Here is a 23,896-nt window from a genome sequence, read left to right as displayed (position 1 = left end):
AACCAGTGAAGTAGTCAGACAAGCATTATGGCTCCCACTGTACAGACGAGGAAACCTAGGCTGAGTATATGGCATTTGCTTAAGGTCATGCAGGCAATGGAGGGAAAGTGGGAATAGAATCTAGGTCTCTACTGCTCCACTGTCTCTACAGAAAGTAAGAATAAGTTCAGATAAAAGCAGGGAAAAAAATTCCGTGTGCCCATTAAGCAGAAGCAGTTTTGTTATTCATTTAAATCTTTGTAATAACAGCTATCAAACTAAAAAACTGTCTACCAATAATTGTCATATTGCATTAAAAGAAAATTCCAGGGGCGCCTGGGTGGCACAGCGGTTAAGCGTCCACCTTCGGCTCAGGGCGTGATCCCAGCGTTCCGGGATCGAGCCCCACATCAGGCTCCTCCGCTATGAGCCTGCTTCTTCCTCTCCCACTCCCCCTGCTTGTGTTCCCTCTCTTGCTGGCTGTCTCTATCTCTGTCAAATAAATAAATAAATAATCTTTAAAAAAAAAAAAAAGAAAGAAAGAAAATTCCAATTAGAAAAACATCTTAGTTAATACTTAAAAAGGGACAATATTTGGGTATATTCTAGTAAAAGAATTATTTTAATAAATTAAGGAAACAAAATAAAAATCATGATATTTAAAGTCTGTATCACGTAATTTATAATGCGTTAAAATGTAGCAAATGTCTTACAAAACGTTAAAGAAACAAGACCAAAATCTCTATTTTAAGAAAATTTCTCATACTTTTATGTAGAAAGACTTTCAAATTTTATACATTTGGTGCATTTTCTGTATTATACATTTACCAAAATTATATTTTCTATTAGTAAAGAATTAATCTAAATCCTGAAAGTTCTGTAAGTACTTTCTGATATTTTTATTTTTTAAGATTTTATTTATTCATTTATTTATTTTTTATTATGATATGTTAGTCACCATACAGTACATCATTTTAAAAATAAATTTACTAAAAATCTTCAAACTACAAGTACTGAAGGTATCAAATAACAAGATAAATTCATTTAAGCAGGCTTACACAATAAAGACTAATTTTGACTGAACATGAAGTATAACTTTTTTTAAATGCAGCCAATGATAACAGAAGAGACTAACACACAGGCATAATTATAAAATTAAAATTTTAAAAATTAAAAGTCTTGTAAAAATAAATTCCATTATTATAGAATATAGTCTCCCTCCCAACAACAAAAATGCTTGCATTTTGGTACACTTACGGCATACAGGCCTTTAGAATGCTATATACATTATTTATTTCTCGCTACTAAAAGATGTCTTTAAAATCCTGTTATTTGATTAAAAAATCCAGGTATTTGATAAAAAAATCCAGTTTTGATAAAAATTTTAAAATTGTATTTTTACGACTTATGAGTTAGTATCCGGAAAAATAAAACATGAGAAATCAAAAACTAAGAAAAAGCTGCAGAAGAACTTAGCAGAATAAATTATTCTTTTTTTAACACCGATTTATTTATTTCTTTTATAAAGAGAGAGCAAGGGAGAGCGTGTGTGCACAAGTGGGGGGAGGGGCAGAGGGAGAGAATCTCAAGCCGACTCCCAGCTAAGCCCACAGCCCATTGCAGGGCTCGATCTCACAACCCCTGAGATCATTACCTGGAGCCAGGACCAAGAGTTGGACGCTTAAAGAACTGAACCACCCAAACGCCCCCAGAATAAATTATTCTTAATTACACTTAATTATTAGGGCTTTAAGAAAATCACTTGACTTCTCTGATCATGTTCTCAAAACTGCATAACTCAGATAACAACTTCGAAGGATTGTTAAAAGGATAGCATTAGATAATATATATGAAAATAAGTTGAAAACTATAAAATTCTAAGGCACTATGAGGCATAATTCTTTTAAGATCATACAAAGATATACCGAAATGATGAAATGAGGGGATAAGATATTAAAATTTAGGATGACACAAGAAACTGCTACTATAGTAAGACAGAAACAAAAGGAGATAAAACAAAATTATTTACATGCAGTCTTTCTTCTAGAGCATAATTATGATGAACTATATGGCATAGGAATCAGACAATTATAGAACAGAGATCAGATAAAATATTTTTTTTTCATACATACTATATATTGTCTATGAATCACTACCAAAACATAACATGTTTAAACTGGAAAATGATAACAATCTTTTTGGAAAACCATTTCCATTAATAAGCTTCTCTCTTCTGGTCCTTATCTGGAGGCTACTACCAATGAATGAACCAATTATCAGTACTGTCCATGTCAATGAACAAGTGGCCTTTAGGGGACGCTGTTTGGGAGAGAGACAGGAATGCAGAACAGAGATTAGAACGTAGGAGGTATTTACTAATTTCTTCAGAAAAATCCCAACTCCTGGGGGAATTTCTACACTGAGAGGAAGAATTGTCAAGCTAAAATTAAATGGCTTTTTAACTTAAAATTTAACAGTATCAACATTCGTCTTCTAATGCTAATTACAAAACAGAAAACTGTTATAATAAAAAACTAGAGAAAGCAAATTACCAAAAGTTTTGACTACAAAATTAAAGACTTTTATACTTATATATAAAAGCAAACCTAAACTTACACTCTCAAACATTTGGATCACTCTGAAACATTTTTTATCTTGATTTCCCTGAAGATTTTCATCACTTCTAGGACTTTAACTTGCCTGCACATTTCTTACTTAAAACACATTTATAAACACATACATGAAATGCTACAGAAAGAGCAAAGGAGTTCAGAAAGCTTCTTTATCAGAATCTGCACTACTACCTCAACTTCCAAACACCCACAGGAAAATCCTGGGCATATGTATATCATACTTGTTCTCTTCCCTTTGCAGATCCCCAATTAGAAACTGCAGTTAATCATAGCATAATTAGCACTAGCACTTATATTAATGGACACAGCAGAATCACACGATGCCATGTGAATAAAGATGAGATTATTTTAGGAACCTCTGCTAAGTAATCTACTACATTATCTTATAAAATGCAATATGTAAGGGATATTCTATGGAAGTTAAGGGTAATCAGCTCACCAGAGATATGTTTTAAGCTCTCCAACTGTTGGCAGAGGATAAGAATTATGAACACAGAATAGGAGGAACTAACAGGAATACTGGTGACACTGGTAACTGACTGACAGTGCTTAGAATGGAATAAAGGAAAAAATATCTGATCTAATAAGGAATCTGATAACCTGAATCTGTTCATGATTTTGTAAAAAAACCCACGTAATAGGACATTCATTCCTTCTTTCCCTCTACCTAATTGCGTGATATTAAGTAAATCTTTTACCTCATAAATGGTTTTCTCATCTGCAAAACTAGGACTAAATGTTGCATCTCAATTATTTTATTTGGGATAAAACTTTATGGTTTTTATTAGTCTCACATGCTGTAGACCCCACTTTCCATGTCATTTAAAAAGCCGTTAAGACTATCAGCTAAAGAGAAACAGAAATATACTTCTGTATGTGTTCCAACTCAGAGTGATGGGAGAAAGCATTCACAGAGAAATGCAAAATTTTCTTAATTTATGAGTTCCCAAGTACCCAAATCTATTATGTGTGGTAATATGATTACTAAAAGAGTAATATTTCTTTCTTTGAGGAACAAGACCAAAACCACCTCACAGGTAGCTGAGAAAGACTTAAACAATTAATAATAAAAGTCAATAAATGGTTGATAAAATGTTGTTTTGCAGTTCATAAAACGTAATACAATTATAGAATTTATACCCCAACATTTTTGAGACTTTTAAAACATTTATTTCTAAAAGTTAAATATTTAAAATACATATTAGATATTTCTAAAAATTTAAATATTTAAAATACATTTAAAAGGCCTACCACTTTGTTGACCATCTCCATATCACACAGATTGTCCACTAAAATTCGACATGCTTCTTCTTTACCCCAGTGAGCAGCAGCATGAAGAGGTGTCCAGCCATCATAATCTTTAATATTAACATCATAGCCTGCCTGTATTAAAAGTCTAAAGAAATTACAGTGAATTAGATAATCATTAAATCTAAAAATGAGCAAACATAATCATTAGCTTTATACCATGCAAGTTTACAAAAATTTGTGATGTATTTCTTTTCCTAGTTCACATCTTCTCCCTCCCTTTCAATGAATTAATAGAACAAAAGAAAATAATTCTCAGAAAACACTGGCAATGAGGATTTTGAATTACTGCCATAATAATGCATTCAGCTTTAATTAATTCTTACTGACTAATAAGTCTTATGGTTTGGTGTAACACTGATTCTTGTTAATATGAATTATAGTTGAAATTTTCATAGGAAAGCCAATAATTTTTCAATGTGAACTCAAAAACTCCTGGATCAATCTGTATGTTAAACTGATTTATTGAAGGAATGTCTTCAGGTATCCATATTACATGTCATCTCAAGCTAAATGTGTTCTAAAAATATACTGGGATCAAACAAATTTATTTTGCAGTTTTTCTGTTGCCTTGCAGTTGAGGAACTAGTTTGTGAATGCTTTCACAAACCTTAATGATCTACCTAATTTTCATAGGAAAATGACAATCTGTTAGGAACAAACCAAAGCAAAACAAATATTCAAGGGGTCGATTCTACTTTTCTGCGGCAGTAGAAAGCAGATATTCTAATTATCAACAAAGCTAGAAAAGAGGAATACATTTTAATACAATGCAAAGAACTGTATAAATTATGTTAGTATGGCCTCCTAACTGTAAATATTGACATTAACCTTTATTTTATTTAGAAATTAAGCTCGGAGAGCAAGGAGTGGGTCTATAAATTGCACAGCACAGCCTCTCACACACAGGCGAACAGTAAATACTTTACAACTCATGAAATCTGGCTGACCTTTACCTTACTTTCCAAGTAGCTGAGCTTGAGAAGGGCTTCTTTTTACCTACAGGAGGTGGTAGTGATAGCTAATACATAACCCTTCATTTATTTATATTTCACGAATTGATCCCTTATTTCCTAAGAATATTTAAAGCAGCCATTTCCAATTCTGGATCCAAAACAAAACCATCTTAAGAGCTTGTTTACAAAAAAAAAAAAGATTCCCAGGCTCTACCACAGTCCTATGGAATTAAGCAGCATGTTAGGAGATGGGCCCTGCCAATTTGTATTTTTAGGAAATCCCGTTACCTGCCTGCAGACCAACATTTAAAAGCCTCCAATCTAAAGAGCAGGCTAACAGATATAAGTCTAGAGCTTACAGTTCAAAAAAATATGTCCATTAACATATATTATCAGAAACTTTATTAACAGAGACAGAATACTGGAAGATATAAAAATATATCCCCCATTAGAAAATATGAACTATAATAATGTTAAATATTCTGAACAACAAAAATTATAAGTACTTAGGAGTCTATGTTGAGAAGCAAGACAGAAAAGTAGGTGTGTATATATATATATATATATATATATATATTTTTTTTTTTTTTCCCCATAAACGTATGGCTCTCTCTATATGCCAGGCCACACAATACTCAAAAAAATAGGACCGTGCTTATTATATTCAAGGAGCTTCAAAGGGGGACAAAAGTCAAGTAAAACAATCAACCCTCAAAGACAGTTTCTGTGATGGAGATGCAATGGCAGTACAGAGTTGAAAAGCATCAAAACCAATTGAAAGGGGTTGTGTGTGTTTGTGGGGAAAGGGATAAGGTACTAAGTGGGGAGAAGGTTACATTTGAAACCAGTTTCTTCTATTTATTTTTCATTTCATTCATATTTTTATTTATTTATTTTCATAAGTAATATACTTACAAAGTTCAAAAATAAAAAAGAATAAATGGCTATATAGGGAAGTCACACTCTCACTGCTGATCTTTAGCCAGCAGTTTCCGCTCCCTTAGGTAACTGTACTACTAATTTTGATTGGATCCTTAGGGAGATTTTATGTATATATCAGCAAATACAATTAAAAAATTTTTTTTTCTTAAAGATTTTATCTTTAAGTAATCTATACACCCAACAGGGAGCTCAAAACCACAACCCCGAGACCAAGAGCTGCACGCTCCACCGACTGAGCCAGCCAGATGCCCCTGAAATTTTAAAATAGAGACACAAATGATGAATACTTCTGCCCTTGTTTCTTTTATTTTTTTACAGTTAATAGATCCTATTGCTCTTTCTATACCTATATATAGTGTTTTAATTGCTACAAGAGTATTCAGTGAAAGGAGGTATCAAAATTTATTCAACATTCTCCTACTCCTATTATAAATAATGCTGTTAGCACCTACCTTATTTCCTGTGAGAATATCTGTAAAAAAAAATTTCTAGAGGCAGAGCTAACTGCTAAGCCAAAGAGTAACTGTTACTTTGATAGAATCTGTTCAATTGTCACACTTTCAGCAGGAATGTAAGAGAGAGCCTTTTCCCCAACCTTGCCAACACAGTGTGCCAAACATTTTAATCTTTGCCAACATGACAGATGAAAAATGGTAATTCATTGTAGCTTTATCTGCACTGATTATGAGTAAGGTTGAGCATGTTTTTTCATAGGCTTAAAAGCCTTGAACTGAGTCAAAGGATTGAAAGGAATTTGCCTCCAAGTTGAAGAGATGGTGAATGAAGGTATCTAGACAGAAACAAAGTAGGCATTAAGACATCATGACAGAACTTCAAGTAGATATATATAGTTGGAATAATGCAGGCCTGAGGAGCAATGGTAGCAACTTAGCTTAAAAGAGGATGACTTATGGTCTTATGTACTAATTTGAGGAGTTTAAAAAACATCCCAATCCCCACTGAGAATCTTAATAAAGAATTTTAAGAGCCTAGATAACCTAATTAAAAAGACCACTTGGAAGCAGTCTAGAAAACTATTTTACAGTGCAACTAGTACTCAAAAAAAAATATTACCTTTACCATATGCAATTCTCTAATATTTCCATTTTTTTCTTTAAAAAATGCTGTTGTCAAGTCACTAAGTTTATTTGTGACCTGCTAATGGGGTCTGAAAGTTGCTAAGTTTTGGATTAGAGAGAAACACATAGGACAAGAAAAGATTATTAAAAGTTAACTGCACTATTCTGAAGGCTTCAGTTATTGAAGTGAGTAGGGATTGAAAAAAGGTGAAAACTTAGGAATAGTCGACCCACTTAAACTTCACTGTTTTTACTGAGCAGAGGGAATAAGGAGAATAGTTTGATATTAGAAGCTCCAGTGGAACATAACAATATAAAGGGTGCAGAAGATGTTGCTGAGGGCTAGAGTCTTATTTCCTTACACATACATATAACAAAAATCATGCACTGAATTATTTTTTTTATATGGCTGCCAACATATTTGCACTTAAATAAAAGAAAAAAATTTACTGTGATGTAAGAGAGCTTTGTTTCAAGGAAATATGCTGATCAATATATAGACCTATTAAAAGTCTCGGCTACTTATGGCTTGATATTTATTATTATGCTAAAAGCACCCTGAGTCCCAGCATTATGTAGTAAAAAGAAAACTGCACTTCAGATAGATTACACGTAAATAAATATTCACTAGGAATCAAGCTCTCTGAATTTCATGATTATGTTTATATAGAATACTGTTCTTAGTCTGAGTAACCAGAGTTAGCCAATCTGGGAACCTCAAAATGACTTTTTACCAGCCCAGAAGGTAACATATAATGGCTGTCTGACACTTTAACTCAGTGGAAAATTGCAACCAAAGAAACGAACAGAATAATCAAAATTCAAGAGTAAAGAAAGGGCTTTAAAAATAAAACAATCATATTCAAGATAGTTTTCTCTTTTCCTATAAATAGACATTAAATAACTTCTATAAACTGTTTCAAAATAATGTCTGCAGGTATCTTAAGAAAAGGAACAATGAAATAAAGAAAATACACCAAACTAGAAAAATGACTGTGAAAAACAATACTTACTTTAAAACTTCCGTATAGCCTTTAGCGGCTGCAACGTGAAGTGCTGTCCCTCCAGATTTTGCATGCCGGACATCATTTATGTGACCGCTATTTAGCCACTGTCTTGCATCTCTAAGCATTATCCGTTCTTCTTCTTTTCGAGCTGCTTCTATATCAACCCCTGATAAAATAAAAATTGCTTTTATTTTTTCTTTATCGAAAATGCTCTATGTTGGAAAATAAAATTATTTAAAATATTTCAAGTCTAAATAAAAATTAAAAGTGAAATTATATTTGTGAAAAATGGGCTGCTAATAACAAGCTGGTTCAATAAGGGAATGTGGGAATACTTATAGCCATTTTATTACCCTTCTCTACTGATTATTTAGTTTTTGCCCCACAATATTATTTTGGCTTTCTTTATTACCTTTTCTGATAAATCCTTTTGTTTTTAAAAATTTGATTATTTCCTTAGGTACATCATCCTTTAGTTTAAAAACAAGACAAAACAAAATGTTATTAAGTCTTAAATTTCTATCCAACTGCTTTGACCAGTCCTCTGAACTCTAGCCTACTAGGTAGAAATGTTTATTGAATACTCTGACTCAGAAAATTTACCAGACTTTCAAACAGATTCTTTACCAAAGTCTTTCCTTATCCAACATAGTACATTCTTCACTATTAGTATCAGCATTATAATTGTAATAAGTTATACAGATGTTCATTCATTTAAAAGCATTTATTAAGCACTGAGTAAGGTTGAGATGGTAAGAGTGGGAAGAATTTAAAAAGGAACAGGATACTCCACTTCTTACCTTCAAAGAGCTCTAAATCTTGAGAAAAAAAATTAAAGTAGAAAAGATAATCTTGAAATTCCTAAATGATCTCATGTGGTCTCATGGCGAATTGCTGGCTGTTTAATGAACAGCATACACCACAATGCAATTATAGTTTGTCTTACTCCAGGAACCTATGAATTTTATTTAAAGGTAAAGATACTGCTTTTTTATCCTGTAACCCCACTGTCTAGATGAGCACCTAATACAGAGTAAAAAGGATCAGTAAATGTATACTAACTACATGATGAATGAATAAATAAGTAAAAACAATTACACACACACACACACACACACACACACACACACACAGCTTCTCAGCTAAGATCTCTCCTATAATTCATATCCCCATATCCAACTGTCTGGTCAGGATTTTTTTCTTTCATTCATCCATTTATCCATTCACCCACCCATTCAATATGTACTGAGTGCCTTTTAGATGTCAGGCATGTCTTATAAGGTACAATGGGTATAGAAGTGAACTTATTAGAAGGCCGAAAATAATACATATGTGAAGAAAAATAAAGCAAGGTAAAGGGACAGAGGGTAATGCTAAAAAAAAAAAAAACAAAAAAACAAAAAAAAACAAACCACAACTTGTTTTATATGGTTTGGTAAAGAAAAGTCTCTTTAATAAGGTGACATTACAGCAAAAAATAGAGTGATAGTCATACTCTAATCTGGGAGACATTCCAGGAATAGGGAAGCCCTAGTAGGCTCTGAGGTAGAAGCCTGCTTGGAATGTTCTGTTTAGAAGGCCAGGGTATCTACAGAGTAGTGAGAACAATAAGCAGAGTGACACAATCCGTCTTAATTTAAGAGGATCACTTAAGCTGGAAAATTAAGAAAAGAAACTGAGGTATCAAACTGGAGGCTATTATAATAATTTAGACAAGAGATGATAGTAGCTTAAACTAGGGTAGTAGTTAAGGTAGTAAAGAAATTAGATTCTGGATTCTTCAAGGTACATCAACAGAATTTGTTGCTAGTTTGGATGTAGGAGAAAAAGAGAAGTCACATATGAATCAAGGTTTTCTGCCTGAGCAATTGGAAATATTGAATTTTTAATATGAGAAATGTGAAGTTTGAGATGCCCTGACAGACATCTATCTAACTGGATATCAAGTAGTCAGTGGGATACCTGAGGTTGGAGAACAGAAGAGAGTCAAGACTAGGCAAATAATATAATAAAATTATACGCCACAGGCATCTGAAGCTTATTGCTAAAATCTTAATTCAATTTTCCTAGCCAGTCAGCTTGCTGCCTATCTTGTATTTACTATACTAGGTACTACTACTTACCCAGCAACCTGGAAGACACCCTTAATCCCTCCCTTTACCTTATTCCCAGCCCTCATCCAATTAGTTCACAGACTTGAACTGCCATCTCCCAGAGTGTCGTCATGATGGTATCATAGTTCATCACCATCTTAGTTCACATCCTATACCCCAGGCTTTAAGGACTACTACTGGCCCTTAACTCACTCAACCTCAGTACCTTCTGATTCATTTCCCACATTGCTGCCAGCCCAGTTTTTCCATATCAAAATATAATCATTCACTTTTCTACATAAATTCATCAATGGCCGCTAACCTCCTGTAAGACAAAACTCAAGCTCTTTTGCGTAGTAGACAAAGCCTTTCATATGATTTGGTCTCAATACACTTTTAACCTCTACTCTTTTTCTTCTAGCATCACCCAGTGTTCTTACCGTCTAGATCGCCACCAAGCAGATTATGCTTGTGTGCTGTTGTGCAAGCTATTATCTTCTGCATGGACTGTATCGTTCCCTTGCCTAAGCAAATTACCAATTATTCGAGGCACAACTAAACCATTCAACTGAAGCTCAACTTTTAAAAAGTAGACCATAAATGAAAACATTTTTAAAATCCACAAATTACATTAAGTACAGGTAAAGTCATCTTCAAACTAGAGACAGTTAAATCTCAATAACACATTTGAAAGAAACTTGCAATAAGATTTCCCGAAAAAGGGGGAGCCTGGGTGGTGCGGTCAGTTGAATGTCCAATTCTTGGTTTCAGCTCAGGTTGTGATCTCAGGGTCATGGGATTGCATCCCAAGTAGGGCTCACGTTCAGCTTGGAGTCCGCTTGAGATTCTCTCTCTCCCTCCCTCTACCCCTCCCACTCATGCATGTGCGCGCTCTCTCTCTCTCTCAGTGAATAAATGAATTAAAAAAAAGAAAGATTTCCAAAAAAGACTTTATAAAAAACCATTATACTATCTATGTGTAATAAACAAAACCTATTATGACTGTTATTTAAAAAGTAACACCATTTCATAATGAATCAATTTTATATATCCAAATTTCCTACCAAAAGATAATCATCTCATATTATTTAAGATGACTTCTAATGTTATTCATAAAAGAAATTATAAAGTTATAATTGTACTACATTAAGTATAACCTTTTTACTAAATGATTTTTCTCAGACTGATTTTATTTTCTTACGCTTTATACTTTTACTAAGTCTTTTAAAATACAGACCTCTTTATTATCATTATGCTTTTTGTCTTTACCACCTTGAATATTCTTACTTTTATTATCTTTTACTATTCTAAATTCCCTTTGGACCTGAAATTTAAAAATATGTACTTCTCACTTCTGGATTTGTCTAATTTTATCTAATTACAAATTTGTCTAAATTTATCTAATTACAAAGCAATTACCCTCTTTTAGCTCCACATCATGCTCACATAAATTATATGTAAAAACAACTCATGTTTAAAATTAAAGTACATGTGAAAGGAAATTTCTTATGCTTAAGAAAATCCAGTTGGAAAGAAAAACTGCACTTCCATATTTAAAAAAAAAATTTAAATACTACTTAGTTATAGACCTTGCTTTATTTCATTAAAATCTAGGGGAAAAAACCCTTATTATACTACATATTACAATACTTTTTTCCTAGTTCCACTGTTTTAACTAGCTAGTGACCTTGAGAATGCCATAACCTCTCTGAATAGTAGTACATTTAAATGTACTTCCATTATATGAATAAAATGAATACCATAAAGTATTTCTAGATTAAGAACACCGAAATTGAACCTAGACTGCCAAGTTTCAATCCCTTATCTGCCACTTACTAGCACTATTATTTTGGGAAAGACACTTAATCTCTGCTAATATTCAGTTTATCTGTAAAATATTTATTTGTAAAAAAAAAGGGTAATGAAAGCACCTATCCCCTAAGATTGTTGTGAGGATTAAATTAATTGAGATATGTGAAACGCTTAGATCAGGAGTAAGCACCAAGGTATTAACTATCACTATCAGCTCTAAACGCCTATGATTCTGCTTCTCCTTTCTTGTTTTATGGTCTAACAGACAGAAAATTCTATAATGCATTTAACTGGTCCTTAGCCCACCTACTATAATTCCAAGGCTTTTAAATAATGAAAACGATAGCAAAACTAAATTGGGTATAATAAAGTGATTATATTATTTAACATCCGTTTAACTACTATTGAAAAACAGTAAATATAAGATTGAAATGTAGCCAAATCTCTTGGTGAGAAAAAATAAGAATAAACTGGAGTTTGGTCACAGTTAAGAGAGAAAAAGATTGATTCGTGTCCCAAGCTAAATAAAGGCAATTGCATTAAAATACAAGCCAGTAATACTTTAAGCTACTGCTCAATCATTACTACTTTGTTTTGTTCTTAAGTAATCTCTGCACCCAGTGTGGGTCTTCAACTCACAACCCTGAGATCAAGAGTTGCATGCTCTACCAACTGAGCTAGTGGGGTGTCCCAAATCATTACTAGTTTCAAAGGCAATTTACTTAAGCATAACTAGTTATTGATCAAATACTTAAATAAGAAATTAGAGCTGAAAGAATTGAAGAATTTTAAAATATTAAATAAAGACATTCATATCAGGATAAATAATTTTAGAAATCTTATCACTACAAGAAGTATATTTAAGGTGCTCTTTTTATAATTATTAAGATCTATTAGTAATATCCCTATAATTTGTTTCTCTGGAACAAAGTTATGCTACATAAGTTCATGTACTTCCATTATATGAATAAAATGAATACCATAAAGTATTTTCTAGGAGACATTCTTAATAAAATACAGTATGATACAGTGATGAAGAGTGTGAGCTCAAGAGATCTGTCAGACTGTTTGGGACTGAACCACAGTACTACTTCCTACCTGTATGATCTTGGGTAAATCACTGATTCTCAATTTGCCATCTGTAAAATGAGGGTAATAGTAGTAGTAATCTCTTAGCATTGTTGTGAGGATAAAATGAAATGAGGCACTTAAAGCCCACTGGCTCAATGCCTGGCAACACTGTCAGCATTTAATAAGAGTTAACTACTATTATTAGTATTAGCTTTTCACTTTTTAGTTCCAGGGTCATCTCATCTATTTCTCAGAACTCCCCCTCATCTATTATTCTCCCAGATTTACATCGTCCATTGTGACATCTCCTAGGTTCCAACAATGCACCACATACTGTTATGTGAATGTCCTTTAGCTGCCACAAACTCCATATATCCCAAAATGAACTCATGTATGCCCTTAATCTGTTCCTACGTCATCCCACATTTTCCCATATCAATTTAGCCGTCATTAATTCTTTTTTTTTTTTTAAGATTTTATTTATTTGAGAGACAGAGAGAGCATGAGTGCGAGGGGGGAAGGGAGAGGGACAAGCAGGCTTCCTGCTGAGCATGGAGCCTGATGCAGAGCCCAATGCAGAGCCCGATGCAGAGCCCGATGAGGGATGCGGGACTTGAATTGGGGCTCATCCCAGGACCCTTAGATCATGACCTGAGCCAAAGTCAGAAGCTTAACAGACTGAGCCACCCAGGGACCCCAGTCATCATTAATTCTTAAACTGGAAACTTCAGGAGGCAAATAGTGGGCCTCAATTCTTCCTTTATCTCCTCCACATTCAATTATTCATCAAAGTGTTTTAATTTTACATTAATATTTCCTCAAGACAGCCCTGCTCTTTTCTATCTTAAATGTAATTGTTTTGTCTTATCTTTCAGCTGGACTAAATTAAAAGAGCCTTCTTCAAGGAAGATATGCCACACCATTCTAAATCATCTTCCAAACTGCCATCAGCTAGCTATATAACTAAAAACCAAATCCAATCGAGTTCATTTCCTGCTTGGAGATCTTTGCTGCATCTTATGCCTATAAAATGGATGTCCTCACCACCTGGCCCCAGGCTCATTTTCTCAGGTCTCACCCTCCTACTAATTCCATCCTGACTTTGCATTTTGTGATTCCAATTCTAATGAGTTCTCCTCATATTTTATGTCTCCAATTCCTTTTCTTTGCACATGCTGACACCCCTGCCTGACACGCCTTTTTTTGTCCACCACCTCCTTTCTCTGCTAAGCAAACTCATTCTCAAATGTCATCATTCTGAAACTTCTACTGACTATTGTTAGCAGTTAGTCATAGCCTTTTCTGTTCTCCCGCAACCTTTTGTCCCTATCCATATTTTACACATAGCACACTGCATTGTGAAGCTGTTCATATATACCTGCCACTTCTGATATACCGTGAAATCCTTAAGAAGAAAGATTGTCTTCTTTCTTCCTTTCTGTCTTTTCAATACCCAGCACTCAAAGCATTTGCTGGCATATTAACCAATACTGAACGAATCATTACAATTAAAATTAGTGTTGCAAAAAGCTTCCTTTATATACAAGGAAACCAAAGGCAAAAAGGTTTCAGTACATCTCCATGCCTTTTCTAGCACGTAATAATGGCTAATATTAGACAGTATAAAAAGATTTATTTTGAATAGTTCTTAACAGGAAATGGCTATCTATCTAGGTACTCATCAGAGCATATGGGCAGAAAAGGCAGTCTTCTCTCTAGATTGTGATGCTTTCTACCTATTCTTCCAGCTTCCTCAAGTCCTCAATATCCCATTACTCCAAGATGCCTGATTAGAACATTCCTGTTAAAGCTCTTCTGTGTACTTATCCAAGCTCCAGTTTTTAACTACTTTTCTAATGTATGCCCTGTTTCTCCTGGGCTTCAGGGACCTTCGACTATCTGTTACAATGCCTCAACTCTATTTAGGCTCCTAAATATCTTCTCAGCTTCAGTGTCTTAAGATTATTTATTTATTTATTTGAGAGAGAGAGAGAGAGTGCATGCACTATTTGAGGGGGGGACGGGCAGCGGGAGGGGGAGATAATCTTAAGCAGGCTCCAAGCCCAGCATGGAGCCCCGACATGCGGCTCGATCTCACGACCCTGACTGAGATCATGACCTGAGCCGAAATCAAGAAGTCGCACACTTAACCAAATGAGCCATCCAGGTGCCCCTTATGATTTTTTTTAAACACTTAGTATGAATTATGAATTTTCCTAATCCCAGGAATAAAAATCTCTTTTCAAAGTACTAATTTAGCTTCTACCCCTTTGCTTCTATTTCATGATCAACCATACTTCAGTAAGTGCCTACCTTCTAAAATAGTATCCCATACATTTCCTTCATCTTTTAACACCTTAGTAAAACAGTTCTCTTCTGATAATACTCATTTAATCACCGTCTAAACATAATGGAATATAGTGGAAATCATGCAGACTAATTTTATTTATACATATTAATTTTTAATTGGTAAAATACACATAAAATTTACCATCTTAACATTTTTTTTCTTTTTAAAGATTTTATTTATTTATTTGACAGAGAGACACAGCCAGCAAGAGAGGGAACACAAGCAGGGGGAGTGGGAGAGGAAGAAGCAGGCTCCTAGCGGAGAAGCCTGATGTGGGGCTCGATCCCAGAATGCTGGGATCACGCCCTGAGCCGAAGGTAGATGCTTAACGACTGTGCCACCCAGGCGCCCCACCATCTTAACATTTTTAAGTACATAGTTCAGTAGCGATAAGTACATTTACACTGGTGTGCAACCCATCTCTAGAACTTTTTATCTTGCAAAACTGAAATGCTACACCCATTAAACAACAAATCCCCATTCCCACCTCCTGATAGCCATCATTCCACTTCTTCTATTAATCTGACTCTTGAAGTACTTCATGTAAGTGGAATCATACAGTATTTGTCTTTTTGTGACTGTCTTATTTTGTTTAGCACAATGTCCCCAAGGTTCATCCACGCTACAGTATGTGTCAGAATTTCATTTTCAATGCTGAATAATAGTCCATTGTATGTACATACCAGATTTTGTTTATTCACTCATCCACTGCCAGACACTTGGTCTACCTCCATCTTTCGCTTAAGTGAATAACACTGTTATAAACATGGGTATACAAATATCTTCCTGAAAGTTTCCTTTTAACTTTTTGAGTATGTACCCCAAAAAAGAACTGCTAGATTTTATTAAAGATATTATATAGACATATAAAACATAAATATATTATGTATTATATATATCTCAAGATACAATTCATATATATTTACAATATACAGTTCAGTGGTTTTTAGTATATTTGCAGAGTTGTGAAACTATTATTACCACAGTTTGTTTGTTTATTTACTTATTTTTAAAGATTTTATTTGTTTGGCAGAGAGAGAGACAGATGCGAGAGAGGGAACACAGGGAGGGGGAGTGGGAGAGGAAGAAGCAGGCTCCCAGTGGAGGAGCCTGATGTGGGGCTCGATCCCAGGACCCCGGGATCACGCCCTGAGCCAAAGGCAGACACTTAATGACTGAGCCACCCAGTTGCCCCCGCAATCAGTTTAGAACACTCATCACTCCTAAACAAAACTCTACCCATAAATAATCACTCCTCATCTATAAACTGATGTTTCTCAAATTTTTGTCTCCAGCCTGTACCTTTCTCTGCTCATGGATTCAACTGCTTAAATATCTAATCGGCAAAACAAACTTGACATATCTGAAAATAAATCTCTGAACTTTCCCCACAAAACCTACTTTTCCCACAATATTCACATCTCATTTATACCTTCTTTCTTACATACCCTACACTTAATCACTCAATAATCCTCTTGACCAAACCTTCAAAATATATCTAAAATTCAACCTTTTCCCATCACTTTGTCCACTATCACCTACTCCTGCCCTTATTTTCCTACAATCTATTCTCAACACAACAGCCACAGAGATCCTTTCTAAAGTAAGTCAGATCGTGTCACTCCTCTACCTCAATTCCTCCACTGGCTCCCTACTTCTCTCTGCCTAAAAACCAAAGTCGTTCCAACGGCCCACAAGCCCTTGATGTGGTATGGTTCACTGTTATCTCTGTGACATCTCCCTCCAGCCTCGTCCTTGTTTTGCATACTTTAGTCACACTAGTCTATTTGTTGCTTCTCTGAATAAATCATGCACTTTCCCATCCTTGCACTTGCAGCTCCCCATCTGGAATGTTCTTTGCCCAGATGCATGATTCATCCCCTCACTTCGCTCAGATCTTAGCTTAAATATCCATTAACGCTCTATTTAAATTTACAACGTATCTAATTTATCCTATGCACGTCCCTATTCTCTTTGCCTATTTTCTCTCCAAAGCTTTTATTACCACATAATTTTATGTCTGATCCTACAATTTATGATACTTCTTTCAATTTTAAAAATATTTAAAAAGATGTAGAATTGAGAATCATATATTTTTTTCAAACAGACTCATATTACACATACTGTTATGGAAAGTGATTTTTTTCCAAATTATGATTTCCCCTTCAATACCAACAATTATTTTATTAAAAAAGTCTAGTATCATAGTCTCTCTAAAACAGTTTTAAACATTTTTTCCACTTAGGTCATTTTTACATTACCTTGCCGATTAACTTCATTTTGAAGTAGCTCTTCCATTGCTTCTTCCTCAGCAATATCTAATGGTGTGTCTCCTTCACTGTTGACAGCTCCTACATGAGCTCCCTGACCAATCAAAAATCTGTAAAATGAAAGGGAAGACAGTTAAGCAATGACAGTATCATAAGACTAAAGGCATAGCAAATGAAGAAAACTTATGTAAAAGCAACACTAAAAACCAAGGATAGATGCATTAAGTTTTAAAAAAGTAGAGCATGTTTTCTTATTTTAATTTGTATTTCTTAATTTTTCTATAATGTACACACATTGCCTAATACAAAAATTTTATTTAATGATAATTAGAAAGTCCTTCATAGGATCATTTCAGACTGTCTCCACTAAAATTTTTCAATACCTCCATATTGACTGGTTTCCTAACTGAGCTCCACGTTCCCAGTCTCACGCCATATGCAACAGTTCTTTTTTTTTTTTTTTTTTTTTAAGATTTATTTATTTACTTGAGAGAGAGAGAGATAACGTGCACGCAAGTAGGTGGGGTACAGAGGGAGAGATAATCCTCAAGTATACACCTTGCTGGGTGTGCAGCCCAATGTGGGGCAAAATCCCAGGACCCTGAGATCATGACCTGAGCTGAAATAAAAAGTCAGACGCTCAAGTGACTAAGCCACCCAGGTGCCCCATATGCAATAGTTCTTAACCTGGGGTTGATGGACTAAAGTCAGAAGGCCATTCAACTGATGCAGGTATCTTAAAATACTGTTTAGATCATCACTGTTTTGAAATGAAAAGTAATTGTTAGATCAACCATTAGGCCTCTTCATTTAATGTGTTACTAAAGAAGCACATATATAACTATACCATAAATGAGTTTTTCTGATATTTTGAAAAATGAAACCCAACAGAACTGGTGTTTGGTGTTCTTCCTATTTTATTTTATATATCCAAAATACAATCCTGAGAAAAGTATCCACAGGCTTAATCAAACCTGACAAAGGGATTCAGATACAAAAAGGTTAGGAATCTCTTCCACTGCATCAACTATACATCTCCCAAAATCTATTTAAAATGACTGGAGTCAGCTTCCCACTTAAAAATCTTTTATGGTTGTACCATACTAAGAGAAAACATACATGACCCTCAATGAGCTGGTTTTGTCTTCTTTTTCAGCCTCATTTCTATTCTGTCTTGTACCACACTTTAGGCTCCAATAATACAGAACTATACTTATAATGCCAGACTAAGCCATGCTCCTTTGGCATCCCTGATTTTACTTCTGTGTATGTAAAGAATGGGCATTTTTCCTCTATGTCCCTAACCAACTTAACTCTTATTCATATGCAAATTTTTATAGACTACATAAAAATATTCTCATTATAAAAATAGTAAAAATGTCCAGAATTTAAAAAAAAGAAAGAAAAAACAAGAATACCTTTATACCTCTCCTTCTACTATTATGTTCCCTCCCCAGAGATAAATATTACCAACAATATCTTCCTAGTAACTTTGCTATGAATTTTTATATGTGTATATAAACATGTACACACTCACTTTTGAGGTTCTTTTTATGAAACAAAAATTAATGAGATTATTTTCAATGCACAGGAATGCAATGCATTATAATAGTTGAAAAATACTCCACAATATGGCTGAATCATACTTTTATTTCATACCATCCTCCTAATGGAATGTTTTTAAATGGACACTTGACATTATCAACCTTTAAAAGTTTTCCCAACATGATGGGAATAAAACTTTATTTCCTGATCACACAAGAGGTTGAAAATATTTGGGTATGTTTACTGGCATTTGTATTTTCTCCTCTCGTGAACTTATTTACATCTTTTGCTAGTACTTTGAATGTGTTCATTAATTTAACAAAAACTTATGGGATGTTTTTATGGACTGAGTATTTGTATCCCCAAATTTCATCTTGAAATCCTAACCTCCAATGTGATGGTATTAGGGGGTGGGACTTTTGGTAAGTAATTAGGCTTAGATGAAATCACTAGAGTGATGCACCCATGATGGGGATTACTGTTCTTACAGAAGAGGAAGAGATTAGAGCTCACTGTCTTTCTGCCATAAGGGACACAGCAAGATGGCAGCTATCTGCAAGCCAGGAAAAGGGCCCTTACCAGACACAGAATTGGCCAGCACCTTGACCCTTTAATTCCCGAGTCTCCAGAACTATGAGAAACAAATGCCTATTGTGTAAGCCACCCAGTTTATGGTATTTTGTTTTCCCAGCCAAAGCTAAGACAGGTATCTAGTATGTACCTAGTACTATGTTACACGCCAGGAATACAATGGTAAGCAAAACAAACATAGACCTTTCCCTCAAAGAGCTTACAGTCTAGTAAAAGAGAGATTATTCAAAGAGTTAAGATTATTGTAAAATTTTGGTAAGTCTTATGACAGAATTTTGGGGTTTCTACGAGTGGATAATAGGATAACCTAATTCAGTTAGGTAAGGAATATGTAGATACTAACAAAGACAATGGAAGGAAAGTGTGTTCCATGTAAGAGAGAACAAAAGGTACCATATAACCCTGTGACAGTAAATATGTATGGTCTACAGAGGCCTGGTTCATTTTCCTGAAAGAACTGATCAATCTCTATGTATAGCTAATCTCTCCTACACACACACACACACACACACACACACACACACACACACACAGTGAGAGTCTACTTTTCTAAGATGTTATATGATCAGGAATATGTTTCAAAAAGATCACTTTGTACAGTACGGAAAATAAATTACAATGTAGAAAGAATGAAAGTAGAAAGATCAGTTAAAGGAGCTACAGCAATAGTAAAAAAAAAATTATGTTGGAAACTTGAATTTTATGGAAGAAATGGATGAATTCGAGATACCCAAGGAGATACTGGGAGATGAGTTGGATATGAGAAGTGAGGGTGAGGAAGGTGTCTAGGATAAATTGAAGTTCTTGACTTGTATGATGTGATAAATGAATGGTGGTACTAATTAATGATATGGAGAAAATGAAGTTATTTCCTACATCTGACTAATAGCTATGTTACAAGTATTTCTTCCATACTGTAACTGCATTTTGAAAAAAAACCCACAGGGGCACCTGGGTGGCTCAGTCGTTAAGTGTCTGCCTTTGGCTCAGGGCGTGACCCCTGCGTTCTGGGATCGAGCCCCACATCAGGCTCTTCCACTGGGAGCCTGCTTCTTCCTCTCCCACTCCCCCTGCTTGTGTTCCCTCTCTCGCTGGCTGTCTCTATCTCTGTCGAATAAATAAATAAAATCTTTAAAAAAAAAAAAGAAAAGAAAAGAAAAAAAACCCCACAACTTTTCAGGGCTCCTGGGTGGTGCAGTTAGTTAAGCGGCTGACTCTTGCTTTCGGCTCAGGTTGTGATCTCAGAGGTCATGGGATCAAGCCCCGCACTGGGCTTTGTGCTCAGTGCAGCGTGCTCAAGACTTTTTCTCCCTTTCACTGCCTCAAACGAATAAATAAATCTTTAAAAAACAGAACAGAAACAAAAAACTTTTCTTACAGTACTTTGTATCTTACTAAGTTTAAAGGTTGCATAAAGGCAGGTCTGTCAGTCTCTTGTTTAAGAAGGCTTTTACCATCCTATTACATGTATCTATATGGAGATGTAACTTTTACAGACATATACATAAACAAGAACAAAAGAATATACACTACAAAGTTAACAGTGATTATTATCTCTAAGTGGTAATTAGAAGGGATTTGTATTAGTAGTTTTATTTGGGGGGTATTTTTTTGTTATCCAAATTTTCTGTACAAAGTTTATTTTGTATATGTGTGTCAGACCACAAAAATGGCTACCATACCATTCTGTAGCCTCATGCTTTTACATTACACTTAATAATACGCTGTAAATATTTCTCCCTATATAAGGTAAAATTTCATTTTTATGATCTTCATGGGACTTCTACAAAGAAGTCATACTTGAATTGAAGCAACTTTTTCTGTTTTAGAGTTTTATTTTTTATTTATTTATTTTTTAAGATTTTATTTATTTGACAGAGAGAGACAGCCAGTGAGAGAGGGAACACAGCAGGGGGAGTGGGAGAGGAAGAAGCAGGCTCCTAGCGGAGAAGCCTGATGCGGGGCTCGATCCCATAACGCCGGGATCATGCCCTGAGCCGAAGGCAGACGCTTAACGACTGCGCCACCCAGGCACCCCTGTTTTAGAGTTTTAAAAAATGTAATATAAAACTAAATGAGAACATTCATGTACTACAAATAAATAAATGAGTCTGGAGCAAAAGAGAAAAAATATATAGGTGGTAAAATAAACTGTGCTATGCTCCAGGAGAGTATGTAAACAATCCGCTATGCAAAATATTAACCAAACAATTAGCCATATTTAAATGAAATCACTTCTATTTTTCTTAGGTAGAAATCATTCATAGGCTATAAAGACTGAGAATAAAAAGAGTACCTCAGAGTAGCTTCAGTGCTTGCAGCAGGGGGAGCTATATGGGAAGCAGTCTCGAGGAAATACCAGGGCAAAGCCAAATACAGACAATCCAAAATTAATATAAACAGGAAGGATGTTAAGAGAAACTAGCAAGAGTAAAGTTACAAAACTACTGCCAGGAAACAGAGACTGGAGCAATTCCTGAACCCAAAGTTAAGGTATATATATCTACTCATATAATTCACAAAAATCACCTGCACTCCAGGACTATCATTTGCAAATATGAATTTTTAAAACGATATATAGAAACAAAGAAAGAAAATCCCATGGCATTAATTCTTAGCTACAATGAAGAATCTCAAAAAACCATTCAAAGATTGGTTGTGTGAAAAAAAGCACAAATGTTTAAGTTCCGTAGACTCTGAGTTAGGCTCCCAACTCTGCCTCTTGACAGCTGTGTGACATTCACTAGAACGCTGGAAGCCTAGTTCATAGACAAATTACAGGGCTGTGTGAAGTTTAAATAAGTTAATGTCTAAAAATAAAATTCTATCTTTTATCCCATCACGCAAAATCATCACATTTAGAAAGCAATGTTTAAGATAATGTGAAATAAAACAGTACAGACTATCTGGAATACCAGAAATTGACTTTGAGGGGCCCTCCAGATACTGGAAACAGATGGCTATATTTCCTTCAGAACAAAAAAAGCTAGGGAATTATAAGGAGCTCATGTGACGGCTAATTAGGAAACATATTTATTTTAAGATTTTTTTGGAAAGAAAAAAAGCAAAGATTTCACACAGACTATCCCAAATTGAAAAGAAAGAAGATTGGACTGTTTCTCAGATGAGTAGGTTTTTTTGTATGCTTTAGAATTTTTTTTTAAAGCAGTGTAACTGTCTTAACAATAATGATTTCCTCAAGTGATACAAATGAGGCCAACATAGGAGATGCCTATAAATGATGAAATTCTTCATAAATTGTAGAAATAAAAAATGTTAAACCACCAGGTTTATTGAGATTTATAATAATCTAGCACCTTGAGTCAATAAATAATTTTGGATAAATTAACTGACCTCAAAATCAAGACATGATCCAAATGGACTTTTACAAAATTATTTGCACATGTCCTAATTTAAAAATCTGACAAAAGGCATAAAGTTCTTAACCAAGTTATTGGTGGCAATTTAGATATGCATATTAGATAAATTTGAGAATTATTCAATGTTACTTGAATTTGGAAGACAAATTTTGACAGTCTCTGTTGTCTTGGATTATGAGTTTTGTCAAAAAAGAATCCATAAGAAGAGATCATGAGAAAGGGAAATAGTTTTCATTTAAAAAATCTGATCTTTTAATTAAAATTGTGTTTAAAGTAGAAGCTAATGAGAACACAGTGATCAAAGAGACAAAGGAAGAAGAAACTCCATCAGCAAGAGCTGAATATATTTAGTGTCCAAATTTAATGTATATTGACTTTTTTATTCACTGTAGGAAAACTAGTATCAAGAAGTCATTATAACCAGGGGCGCCTGGGTGGCTCAGTCGTTAAGCGTCTGCCTTCGGCTCAGGGCGTGATCCCAGAGTTCTGGGATCGAGCCCCCATCAGGCTTCTCCGCCAGGAGCCTGCTTCTTCCTCTCCCACTCCCCCTGCTTGTGTTCCCTCTCTCGCTGGCTGTTTCTCTCTCTCTGTCAAAGAAATAAATAAAATCTAAAAAAAAAAAAAAGTCATTATAACCAATACATGAAATTTTCATGTATTCAATACGTGAATCTTTAAAAACCAGGAAGTCAGTACCGCCTTAAAACAGAAAGAAATTCTGTCACACAGATGAACCTCAAGGTCAGTGTGCTAAGCAATATAAGATAGTTACAAAAGGACAAATAGTATATGATTCCACTTATATGAAGTATCTAAAGGTATCAAAATCATAGAAACAAAAAAGAAAGCTGGTTACCAACGGCTGAGAGTAGAGGAGAGG

At 34.7% G+C, this 23,896-nt stretch overlaps 1 protein-coding gene across 11 annotated transcripts in view; it reads right to left on the bottom strand.

Moving 5' to 3' along the window:
* The window catches only part of PPP1R12A (protein phosphatase 1 regulatory subunit 12A), a 139,148-nt gene that overhangs the window by 58,432 nt on the left and 56,820 nt on the right, over window positions 1–23,896 (bottom strand). For all 11 annotated transcript variants that reach the window (XM_087868912.1, XM_045780013.2, XM_045780018.2 and 8 more), the window contains exons 3-5: window positions 17,492–17,610; window positions 7,911–8,070; window positions 3,864–4,008 (exon numbers count right to left, since the gene is read on the bottom strand). In XM_087868912.1, coding sequence (XP_087725038.1) covers window positions 3,864–4,008; window positions 7,911–8,070; window positions 17,492–17,610 — 424 coding nt within the window. The remainder of the gene's footprint in view (window positions 1–3,863; window positions 4,009–7,910; window positions 8,071–17,491; window positions 17,611–23,896) is intronic.

This window comes from Ursus americanus, chromosome 17, assembly GCF_024610735.1.
Source record: "Ursus americanus isolate L20-20 chromosome 17, mUrsAme1.1.p, whole genome shotgun sequence".
Taxonomy (NCBI): Eukaryota; Metazoa; Chordata; class Mammalia; order Carnivora; family Ursidae; genus Ursus; species Ursus americanus.
Note: the sequence above shows the minus strand (reverse complement) of the source record. Positions and strands in the feature narration are given on the sequence as shown.